Source organism: Falco biarmicus, chromosome 5 (genome assembly GCF_023638135.1).
Source record: "Falco biarmicus isolate bFalBia1 chromosome 5, bFalBia1.pri, whole genome shotgun sequence".
Lineage (NCBI taxonomy): Eukaryota > Metazoa > Chordata > Aves > Falconiformes > Falconidae > Falco > Falco biarmicus.
In genome coordinates this window covers 22,906,804-22,919,727 of record NC_079292.1, presented here as the reverse complement: position 1 = coordinate 22,919,727, position 12,924 = coordinate 22,906,804, and the positions used below count along the sequence as shown (strand labels likewise).

Sequence of the window (12,924 nt, the reverse complement as noted above, 5' to 3'; positions counted from 1 at the left end):
CACGTGCAGTTTACAGGCTTAAAAACAGAATGGGGACTGACTTTGATACTACCATATTCATATTTTCTATCATCACTGACAGTTTTTCTATGTATTTCTAGAAGCTATTAGCTTTTGGGCCAGCTAAACCACAGGATACTCACTTATAAAATGCTTAATATCTAACTGTCTTGCAGGAAGGTTGTGAGGCATAATTACTGTGTTAAACACAGTATGAATGTTTAGATAAACAGCCAACATCTGTTCTACACATGTTCCTCAAGGGTTTTCAGGTGGTATAGAGATCATTTGAGAAATCTAAATAAGGCCTGATAAAAACCCAGACATCCTACAACTGAAATGAAGCAGAACACTGCAAAATCATGTTCATAATTTTAACTATTATTTTCCTCCCACACATGACAACAGGTTGCTTAACATGTTCAGCCATGACTACTTCTGACACATCTGAACCACAGGCAGCTTGTGAATGACACAAACCAGCTAAACTGATCCAAACATATCCATCAACACAATGAAATATACTCCCTTCTTTCCTTCAGCCCAACTTGGTTTCTTCAAACTGCTCAACCTGGAAAGGTGCAAGGGAAGATAAAAGTCTGCAGCCCCTCTTCTTTGATCTATCAAGTTCATGGACAAAAATCAAAAAGCCTTACTGACAATTCATGTACCTTTTTAATACCTTCACAAGAGAGATTCTATCCTTGACCTTCCACTTTCTTTAGAAACAATCTTTACTCAGATTTCCTAAAGAAAGGGAATTTCTGTTTTTCACAAACAAATGTTGACTGCCTGCAAAAATCCAAAACATTACTAGTTTAAACAGAAGGCTTGCTTTAGAACTTTATTGCATATTGCTTATGTCCTGAATACACATTAGAAAATACAAAAAAATAATCCAAATGTTGTTTCCTTTCTCTTCAGATTAATTTGATGACCACTGTTTTCTGACAGTTGGAGCAGGAAATTTACTTGTAACTTTTTAGTGATTTCGTGAAACAAAACCTGTAAAAACTCTCAAGCTACTAGATATAAACAAAGTAGTGTGATCTTGTTAATAAAAAGACTTACTCTTTAAGTTTTTCAATTTCCTCAGGAGTATACCTAAGCAACAGGTAAATAAAAATACATTATTTTAAACAAAGCATACGGCATAAATATTTTTGTTTTACTAACCACACAGTACATATTTAGTTGCAACAAGAGATTGAGGAATTTGAGATGTAAGAAACCATCTGACTAAATGCTTCAAGAACTTGAAGAACAAATGCCATGTTCCACCTTGGTACATATTCCTAGGGTTATTTGGTCTAACGTTCCTCTCATTTGCAAGCAAAATTCCTCATTCTCAGAGATCTGACTACTAAGAATAGAATTAGAACTTTGTGTATTAGTCTCTCAACTAAACAGCTATTTTTTCTGTCCTGTCTCTGTTCAGAATCACCATAAAGCTGATTTTACATTAAAACCCCCAACAATCAGCATAAGATGGTATTTGTAATTTTCAACTACTTTTAAAAGCTAAAATCTAACATCCTTTTCAGCACTTCTGGATGGCACCTTACCCATTGCTTTACCAGTGGGCAAAACTAAGGGCACAGGGATGAAGATCAATTAGCTCAAGGTCACAGCTCTAGAAAGAAACCACACCTCAGCAGATCCATGCTTGTGTCAGTCTTCCAATCATATCAGAATCCTCTCTGCATCCTTATTTTGGGGTTTTTTGGTGTTTTTTTTTGGTTTTCACTCATGGATACCATCAAATTAACACAACTATTGTCATGGTTGATCTACCAGAATTCAGCAGAAGTGATTTATGATTAGCAAGAGCTAGGTCTGTTTGGTTAGAATCTTCTGACTCACAAATAACATGTCAAACATTAAATACATGACCCTACTTAAACCAATAAAACCATGCAGCATTAGAGGTTTTCATACTTTCCAACATGGTTTCTGTCATCATACATGCGAAGAACTCTTCTATAGACAGCAAAGAGCGGTCGATTCAGACCCCAAGCTATTGTCCTGTAAAAGTCTTTTCTTTCATCTTTTGACATTTCAAATATAATTTCAGTGGCATCTTTTATTCCACGGGCCTAGAAGAAAGCATTTAAAAAAAACCAACAAACAACAACAAACCACAAACAAAACACCTTAAAGTCTCCTAGAAATCAAAAAGCAGCACACGAAGTATTGAAGTATTGAAGCCTAGTATGCTATTATGCAACTTTCTATGTATCACAAATACTACTGTCCAAAAGTTAAATGGAGTATTTATAAATTAGCTACCTCAAATACAAACCCTTGAATACTAGGTTTTGGTGGTTGGTTGGTTTTTTGTTTGTTTTTGTTTTTGTTTGGGTTTTTTTTTTTTTTTTTACACTGGAGTCCAGGTAGACATGGAAGCTCTAACCTTCATCCACATTAAAAAAAAAATCTCTCCAATGTGTATTTAAGATCAAAAATTGAACCATCATTTAGAACATCACGGAAAATACACTGTGGTGGAATTAGCCTGGGGTCATACAAGGGAAGGTTGTCAAACAGTACTGTATCAATTTATTACACAATTTTGGATATTCCTTATCTGAAAGCAATTTTTTTTTTCAGTTAAACTACTCTTCTTGTTCTAATGGAAACTCAAAGTAAATTACATACAAAACCACTGGAGTTAAGTATAAAAGAAAAGCTTTAGTTTAACTTCAGCTTAAACTAAAAGTCTTTATATTTCAATTATTTGAAGCAGTACAAGAAAGCAGACAAATGGGAAAATAATTAATCAAGTGAGATACCAGTAACTAAAAAAAGATATTTAGCTAGCTTAAAAAAGCTTCTCTGGATTTAAAAAACAGTATTACCTATTTTAATGATTTTGTGGCAGAAATTCTAATACATGTAAAAGCAGGCACACTTTCCACAACAAATTCTGAGAATTTTTACACCAATGAAGTCTAAATTCAGGGCTTTTTTTGATCCACAAATGAAGGATGGTGATCCTGTAATATCCAAGCTATAAATTTTCAGCTGTAAGGGCTCAGCTCAAATATCCTCAGTGGTAAGCCTACCACAAATATGACTTACGGGCAATTATCACTGTCAGCTTAACTGCATGCCTATTTTTACACAGCACTCTGACACCAATATATTAAGGGGAAGACAGCAGATACAGGCATCCTTGCAGTGTAGTAAACAAATACAGATAAGGCATCAAAGAAGTCTGGAAGTTGTATTCAATGCTTTGTAAGGAAAATTATCTCTACTACTAAATTTTTTTCCTCTGTCTTCACCAAAGTTTTCATGAGTGATGTATATTCAGAGAAACAGATTAAGCCACTCAAATATCCTGATATAAAATTTTAAAATGTTTTTATATATATATAAAAAATATAAAATGTTATATTCAGTAAGTAGTCTTAAATCCTGTATATGGATACAATTTTCTTATGTATTTCAAATGAGCAATGACCATTTCTACTGGGAACTGATCAGAATCGCTTATTGCATATTCTGGGGAGTACTAAGGGAAGCTGGTTTCTAACAGGAGCTGCATCACCACACCAACTAGCAGATAACATATGCTAACACATACCTTTAAATAACGCTCAATGTTACTCATCAAAATGTCAATTTCTTCCTTTGACCACATCCCTTGCTTCCACTTATGGCCTGAAAATAGAAATGACCAACTAATTACTGAAGTGAAAGTCAGCAAAACAAGAACAGAAATATCAGAAAACATGACCCTCACTACAATTAATGAAGAAAAAAGTAATTTTAGCTACTTTAACTACAATTAAACAATGTTCTTTCAGAATTGATAAACAACCCCTAGTAACTGTCAACTTATGTTTACATAATGTGAGTCAGTCAGACCCCTCTTCTAAAACATCCACTTTTTAAAAACAGAACATGCATTCCTCTATTTGCTGTCAAGTCACATTTTCAGGCTTTCCCTTCAGCCACATCCAGAAAATTTCTGTCTTTAAACTGACAGCTGAAACTTCCAAGCAGGTGATTCCAGAAGCTGGGACTTAAAATGTGACTCCTAGTATTACCTGAGGACCTGGCAACAACACCGAGTTCTCTTATACGCCTTATCATTTCCCAACATGTGAGTGGTGCTACCTACTGTGAGTGCTTTTCATAGAGATAAATGCTCTACCTAGTCCATTGTGACACGCTGGTCCATATCTCTCTTCTTTTTATGCATTAGGAATAATGCCCAGTGGTCACAGTCAAGATGAAGACTCAAGGCAAGTGGTTTTTTTTCCCCAATTAAAAAGTGGGAAACCAATAGAAACAAACATCATGTTTTGTCTTTGTCTATGCCCTTAGTAACTACAATGCCAGCTAAGCTTCAAAAGCAAAACCAATCAATTTTATTCAGAGAAAATTTCAAACCTCAAGTCTATCAATAAAAGATCAAAACATTCCTACCCTAAATCTACATACAGATTCCTCTTTTTCTCCATTCATGCTCATACCATACTTAATATTAATGATCACTTATAATTAAGATTATACTGGTGACCCAGTTTACATACTGGTGTGTGCTGGCTACCTGCCCATCTCTGGTCAGAAAAATCAGGGTACTTCCTTCTCAGCCTGCTAATTACCACAGCTGAGAGGCAGAACGCACCAAAGAGATTGTTTACTCAAATCCAATTATAATGAAAAGTACAAGCATTATTACTAATACTGTTGGAACTGATGCGAGAAAACTCTTCCCTTGTGCCTGATGGCTTCAATCTCTTCTTCCAAACCTACAGAGACAAAACAATAATCTACCACTGTAGCTGTGATTCACATCTCTATCCAAGCATCTGAACTGACTTAAAGGGACACTGATACTCTTCACATGGACTAACCGTTAATACCTAACTATTTTAGGAAAATGACATATATTTTGCACTTCATGTGTCTGCATATTCAATGCCAAGATTATTATAACCTGCCTACAGGTCTTGAAAGAAAGCATTACTAGGTGGAGTGCTATAAAATTATTAGCTCAGGCAACACATGTCAAACTCCTCGCTAATGTAAAAGGAGATGCACTGGGCTTCCTCCACAGCTGATCTCTGTCACTAAACATGGAAACCCCAAGAAAAGTTCTGCTAGTATGGATTCTCAAATATTTTTCTTGGCATATTTTATTGGAAATGTCTTCGAGTTATTAATCTCTTCATTAGAATTACCAAATTTAATGCCTTCATTCATTCCCAATTATAAATGCTACCTGTGATATATGGTCAGTTGATATGCCTGTGAGACAGCTACGAAGGCATTAAGTTTCTAATATATTTAACAAGGCACACATCAAATATGAGGCCACCAAGTCAAATTAGAACAGTCACTCCTTTCTTTGCCAAATCACCAGTACATACTCCTCCAGTCACAGCTGAAAATAAGCTGCTCCCAACCAAGGTCCTTTCCCACTGACTACTGTAAAGATCATGATCTCTGTGCTGCTTCTCACCCTAGAGCACTGGAACTGTAGCAATAGGATTTCTCACTACTTCTACCCAACTGCCTCAGTGCTGTGATGCAGAGCAACCTCTTTGCTTTCCTGTCTCTTCCCCAGTCCTTGGACTGAACACTGAATATCGACTTTTGAAGCCCTATAAATCTAATAAATAAGAAGGACAAAGAAAATGGGGAGAAATTATTTATTGGCTGTTAGAAGCAACTGTCAGTGCACACTTGGGATCAGTAAGTGGTCACTGACAGAGTTGCTCAGTTCCCCTCTTCTGAATTTTCCATATCCGACATCCAGGTTCTGCAGGCCTCCCCGTATTTTCTCACTGACTCAGCAGTACACGCAGGTCTCTGGAGTAGAGCTCACTGAGTAAGAGATCATTTGCTTCTGGGAGAGAAAACCATTACTTTTTTTCCTGAAGTTTTCCAATAAAAAAGGGAGTTACTTTGGACTGACTGAAAAAGATTGGATTTTTTTTCATCCCTAGAAAGAGGTAAAGTCAGAGTAAGAAAAATAGTAGAGAGATGAAACTGGAGAGACATGGCTTAATTTGACACTAAATTTTTTGTCTAGGTTTAAAAAGACATTTGCTGTGGGGTGGGGAGCTCCGAAGTTCAACAACTACTACATGATTGCGCAGATACATTTTGAAAGAGAGTAATGCCAGTGGGGCACATTTTTAGAAGTAGTGGAGTAGTGGTGATTATTTCAGTAGAATCTGGTCTGCATGACCCCTCCACCCCTGAAACAACTCACTTCAGAAACTTTAATATGAACCACAACATGGTAGCCAGACTAATAAGCCCTACTTGGGGAAAGATGGATTAACCTGAGTGCAGGTTGATTTTTTTTCCTGGTCCATCCTTCTCTGACTGCAGCTTCCCATCTCCTAACCAAGTAGAAGTGCAAACGGAGCATGCACAACTGTCTGCCCTGCATGTGCCGACACATTACCTACAGCAGTTTTCTACCACGGCCACTAGAACCACTGTCACCACTGAAAGCGTGGTCCCTCTTCCTCTCCAAGTGTATCTGGTATTCCAGCTTCCTTCTTGCATACAAAATGTAAGAGAGATGGTGAAGAAAATGCATGGGATCTCGCAGCATTTTTAGACTCAGTCTTCTCAACTACCTTCACTGAAAAAGCCAGACCAGAGATTACTTTACGCAACCTGTAAAATGTTCTGAGACATTTGGAATAGCTTACCATTTTACAGCTTGGGAGAACTGCATTTGAAATGTCCTACCTTTATTTGTTAGAGAATCCTTATCCTCTTTAGTAGTGAACCAGGCTTGACTAACAGCTGACACTTCTTCATTGCCCATTGGGGAGATTTCATCCAGTTGTTCATCCTGAAGAATCTTGAAAAGACCAATATGATATCATCCTGTAAGATCTTCAGTGCTTTCTACCACCTCGCATTTAACATGGAGGCATAACTTGAAGGACAATTAAACCAGCACACCTAGTCACGTTGCTGACTGCTCAGAAAGTGCCACTTTTTAGATACTGCATTGAAAGTACATTCACCTTTCTTAAACACCTGAGTGAGATTTAGCATCTTAACACACAGATGTTGTGAGAATTTATTAGATATCATTCTTCATCCTGTTTAATGTACAGTGAATAGGAACAGTCTCACTGGCTTTGGCAGAAAGAGCACTGTGTCCACCATCTCTGATCTAGAACTTGTAAACATGGTACACCCACAATGAGAACCGTATGAAACTGTTAGGATTGGTGACAAAACAAAGTGTATTTAGGCCTGTTATAAAGCTTAATTTATAATCAAAGAATGACAGAAATACCAGATAAAATTGTTTTATATGTGGACCACCACAGAGCAAGTAATTATCAGTGGAGGGTTATATCTATTGCTGTTTTCTGTATTGCTCTTTGGGCAGTAAGTTACACTACAAATAACCTCTGTCATATATAAAACGATTCAATTGCAGTTTTCTAGACCAATATTTTACAAACGAGATCTACGCTCAAATACATTAATGTCACACTAAAAATAACCTTATTACTTTAATAACCCCTTTCCGCTATTTGTTTCCCTTTTCATTTCCATTTAAATAAAAATGTACACCAAAAGGTCAATTTTGAAGTTTTACTGTACCTGAATCTGAGTGACAGTTCCTTCGTTAATCTCATCTTCAGCTACCTCAGTGGTAGCAGTCATGGTCACCTCAAAGCTCTGATCATTTTCTGAAACTTCAGAATGGATAAGTTAATTGCCTACCTTACTCCTGTATTTTTTTATGCATGCTACAGGTTTTATATAGTGCTACCTTTGCAATGGAAATTTTGAAGAGGCCTTATTTGGTAATTATTTGTTGACACAGTATAATCATCAAAATGATTATCAACTCCTTCTCTTCATAAAATTTAGATATGGGTTTTGAAACCTTCAGTTTTATACTTGACTACAATTAAGACAATGTGAAACGTATAAATACAAAGTGTTTGATTTGGTGCAAACATTGGAACTGTACTAATGCTCCCTTTCCAGCCCTATCTTCAGTATTTTCCAGTTACTAAAGGCCAATGTTCAAATCCTTTGGCTGCATTCTTTTTCCCTTCAACTTCAACATGATAATGCCTTTATTTCTAAGGAGTTTCTACTAAGTTCCATGAAACAACTGCTCTAGGTATTGTAAACTGGTATTTTAACTTGCTGGATCTGGTTTTGCCTCCCTTTGGGAGATTATATTGAACTATTCAATATTCAGTCAACTTCCTTAAGACTAATTCAGTCCTCAGCCTATCTTTTGTACAACAATCTCTGCCTTAAAAACATCATATGTCTCAATATTATAAAACATGCAAAAGCTGCTGTTTGATCACTAAAAATCCCTAATTGCAGATGGACAGCATCTAGTTTGTTGTTCATTCGCTTATCCTTCAACTTATCCAATATACCTGTGTCTGCAGGCCTTTATCTGTAAGGCAGGTTTACTTTAACAGTACTGTGTAGACAACAATTGCTGCAAAACTATTCAAGGCTCTATGAGGTAAGGATGATACCCAAGTATATTGATAAACCATGCAAAATATTGTAACGCGATCCAAAAAGTCCACTTTTAACCTTTACCAACAGAAACATTTGTTAGAAGAGTACATAAAAGAACTTACTTGGAACTGCAACAACAGAAATGCATGGAGTGGAATCATCAAGGCTTTGATCATCCTCTGATAAGCAAAGCCTCTTGTGTGGAGGTTCAGTGCTGTCTTCAGAGTCTACTTCATCAGCTTCTAACAACAGAAACATACACAGGTTACTTTCTGTTAACAAAACAGTTTCGGAGAAAGTTCTGCTACCAAAGCAGCCCAAAACAAAAGGCGGAAGCAAATGTGATAGGTTGCTTCGGTGCTTTACTACTGACCAGGAAGCTGGTCTGAGTTATGGGAAACAACAGTTCACATGCTTTCTTCAACACACATTATCTGTGAGATTTTCTTTGTACATTCCATATGCAGTCCATCACACACAAACCAGTCCCCTACATCTAGAGAACTCTGGGTACATGCTCGGTTCTAAGAACTGACTTCCACTAAAATAAATCAGGATAGTTATATCCCTGTTGGGCACATACACACAGAATTTTGTGATTTACACCTAATTTGACACTTCATCCTTCTTTAAACTGAAACAGAACAAACTGCAGCACAGTAAGTTGAGTCCAAGTAACTCACAGGATTTGGGGACAGGGAAGTATGATGGTTGGACCAGTGAAAAAAGAAAAAAAATACTATGCAGTACAATTCTATACCATTTTGAGGGCAATGAAGTATAAGGTTCCCTTCAGTGTCCTGAGTCAAAGTCACAGAGTTCACGGTTTCTATTGTCACTGTGTCAGACTCTTCTTTGACTGTGCTCATACTCAAACCTGAAAGAGCAATACACAGGTTACATTTCTGCAGTCAGACTGCCACTGTGATCGTAATGTTGCTTCCTTTATCTCAACCAACCAGCATAAACTCCCCCAGAGAATGACGGATGTATGTATGTTCTTTTACATGAAAAACTCCAGTTTCAGACATTCACCTGCCTTTATTTTTCCTGTAGACTTATATGTTGCACAGGGAAACATCAGATAGCTTCAGTTACTTTTCCAGTTTAAAATAGTACCCAAATTCCCTATTCAGGACATTTGTAATCTACTACTGTTTGGTTTGGGATTTTTTTGTTGTTTGTTGTTGGTTTTTTTTAAATACAAACCTAGGCTATTACTTTTTTTCTCACTAATATTTGTTCCACTGCTCATTTAATAATTTTACTATTACATAACCTAAGCTAGTCAAGATGGAGAAATATTTCTGTAATCTTGTACTACTCATAGCTGCACTATTTATACATAAAGTTGCAAAGTTTTATTCTCCTTCCATGCACATAAATAATTGTGAAGCTTGTATTTTTTCTTTAGCATTGAAACTACATGAGCAACAGAAAAACTGGGTGCAAGCGATCACCAGTATAAAAAACCATGCAGAAAATAAGTTATCCAGGGTAAGCTGTATACACTAGTCAGTGAACTAGGCCAATACAAAGTGCTTCTGATAATCTCATTTCCACTATAAAAATACCATGAAAAAACCCAAAACTTGTAAGAACGTCAGTGTAAACTCGTGCTATTACTAATTTTGAAATAAAACAAAAAAGGTGTTATCCACCAAGTAGAAAGAAACGTAGCCTTTTCTGCTGCAGAATCTACATGAAATCACATCTAAAATACCCAGCTTTGCAATCACTTCATCAGTTTTGAACACCGGGGTTTGGTGACTGTCTTTGGCAGAGATTTGTAAAAAGTAAATATCTTCAATTTCTCCGTGAAGAGCTCAGTCCTTCTTATGTGTTTTCTCACATGTCAACAACAGGAAAAAAGTTAATTGCAACTTTTATTTTGAAGCCAAAATACTGTTATCAACAATGTTAACTTACATTACTAAAAAAACCCCAACCATAGACCATAGCTTAAAAAAACCCCAATCAATCACAATTACACTACAAAGCTTCCATGTACCAAGCAGGAATATCCATGTATCCATACGCAGGTGGAATTTACAACCTGGATTTTAAATCCCCCGTCTAATGTTAACAATATGGCTTTGGCAGGAAATTATTTAATTTTTATTCAGAAAACATGTTCTTTGGTGTTGAAGATTCCCAAGAACAGCGTTTCCTTGGAAGAATAACACTACTGCCAGTCTTCCAATAAAATTACTTTTCACTTCTCAGGCTTGATGAAATTTGGCCCATCTTTAAGCGCAGGTAGTGACCGATTCCTAGAATGAAGTGGTATTACCCTTCTGAACACGTCAATTTCGGATACTGTTGAAATTTCAAATGAGAGGGTTCTCAAATTTACTTTCGTATCTACCATCAACAGCAGCTCCTTGCCACATACAAGCATAGGAGGCAATAACTTCCTTGGGATTCATCTGCTTCTGAGTTCTACAGCCTCTGCCCTATACTTTACTAGAAGTGATGTTTGCTGCATGGCTATAGAACCGATTTTTAAGAACCAAAAAATGCACCCTTAACTCTAAAACATTAAGAAAGAAATCCAAAGTGTTATAGCTAAATTAGCAGACCTCTTCAACCCAGTTTTGAGCTATTCATTTAGCTTTTTGGGGGAGTGAACAAATTGTATCATTCTGGAGGACCAAAAGAAACAGACAGATTCTCTTTTTCATGTTTGTATGTACTTTCTGAGTAACTTTTACTACAAAGAATGCTGGAGTAAAAATTCCCAAAGTTACCTGAAATGCCATGGAGGATTGTCCCTTTAATTTTACGTGAACAGAAAGTGATGACATTTATTTTTCTAGGATCAGCTGAAAGCACCTATCTTTCTTCTCACCACTATAAAGGCTTGAAAGACATAAAATTTATTTTTATAAAACGTGTCTATCATATACTTCACCTAAAGCTGATCTAGAAGCAGTAGAAACTATAGCACCATCCACAGCAGAAGATACAGAAGACCATTTCTTCTTTTTTATTGAAAGAACACTGAAAACTCAATACAAAGAGAGCAAAGCTAGGTCATTGTTTCATCAGGATTTGCTGAGGATCAAAGAATAGGTTTATAGGATTAGGTTCCCAAATTAAAACCACCGACTAATTAGGTTTGCCCATTCGCATTCTCTCCCTTGCTGGTTTGCCATGTTAGAGAAGGATGCAGCATTAAAGGAGTCCATACACCCAAACCTGGCACTTCTTTCAAAGGTGGGTAGGATACACCATCATCAATAGGTGCTGCCCTGACGCTTCCATACAAACAAGAGTTGTAACAGAACTAAACAGACAATAGCTGAGGCACCACATCTAAAAGCAGCACTGATTCTTCTGATCAAGTTAGACGTCTACAGTTGTCAGCTTGAGCTCCCAGGTACTCCTAACAAAGCATCAAGAACTGTGCACGGCAAGTTGTTCAAGGAACTGTGATCACCTAAGAAGGACTCTTCAACGTAATTCCTGGGCTGTGCAAGGTTTTCTAACTGTTTGCCTATCCCCCAACAATGGTTTATTCCAACAGTAACTGCAGGCTCTCCAGAAAAAAACCAGTAATGTTCTGTGTCAGATACTTGAGATTTAGCTATCTCAAATTTTCTGAGTGAAGGTAATAATTATAGTCAAGCCTTGATAAAAACTTTAGAGCCAAATCCTTCATTTGACTTGAAAAAATCCCATCAACTGTAATGGATATAGCCTTGGACCTCAGCTCAAAACTGACTGAAAAAAACAGAAGGAGCCAACTCAAAGTCAAATGCGTATTTTGGACATTATTTTTTATTCATTACAGTACACATACAAGAAAACTGACGGAAACAAACTTGGTTTTGTAAGACACATTTACACCAGGACAGGAATGCTAACCCATGAAGACTTGAATTAGTGACCGAAAGGTGAGAAAAAAATCTTAAGTAACTGCAGTGATTCTTCTGGGTGAATAGGAAACAATCTCCAGACCTTATAATAAAAAACACTGCTTTACACTTAAATGATGACAGAACTACCATGTATGCTGAAGATACATCAAATATGACATTAATGGGACCACTTGGGAGTTTTCAGCAAGCTCAGTGGAGTAAGCACAGGAGACAACTGCTGCAGGAGACAACGCCCTCTGATGCAGGCTTCTTTGATACTGGCTGTAGGGACACTGTACTCACCCGATGTCCTTCATTTATCATGGCATGACAGCTGAAGCCATGCTAAACAATGCTGTACCACCACAGGGGTCTTTCAGGATGTGCCATGTGAATTCTGTTCCATACAGATACCTGCACATCCACTATACATCTGCTCTTGAAAAAGTTAAATACAAAGTTAATGACAGCCAAGGTTTCTTAATTAGTGGTAACTACAGCATGAGTAGTCTCGCCACCTCCAAAATATCACCTTCCTTTCCTAACTTCACCAAGTATGCTTTTTCAA

General features: G+C 37.0%; 1 protein-coding gene across 2 annotated transcripts in view; it reads right to left on the bottom strand.

Moving 5' to 3' along the window:
- Positions 1–12,924, bottom strand: part of DMTF1 (cyclin D binding myb like transcription factor 1) — a 30,657-nt gene that overhangs the window by 14,269 nt on the left and 3,464 nt on the right. The window contains exons 2-8 of one of the 2 annotated variants that reach the window (XM_056339714.1): positions 9,254–9,370; positions 8,616–8,735; positions 7,600–7,694; positions 6,724–6,838; positions 3,590–3,666; positions 1,939–2,096; positions 1,072–1,104 (exon numbers count right to left, since the gene is read on the bottom strand). In XM_056339714.1, the coding sequence (XP_056195689.1) occupies positions 1,072–1,104; positions 1,939–2,096; positions 3,590–3,666; positions 6,724–6,838; positions 7,600–7,694; positions 8,616–8,735; positions 9,254–9,362 (707 nt within the window). In that variant the 5' untranslated portion in view covers positions 9,363–9,370. Of the gene's footprint in view, positions 1–1,071; positions 1,105–1,938; positions 2,097–3,589; positions 3,667–6,430; positions 6,563–6,723; positions 6,839–7,599; positions 7,695–8,615; positions 8,736–9,253; positions 9,371–12,924 lie in introns of those variants that run through there. The other variant, XM_056339716.1, reaches the window with a different exon arrangement.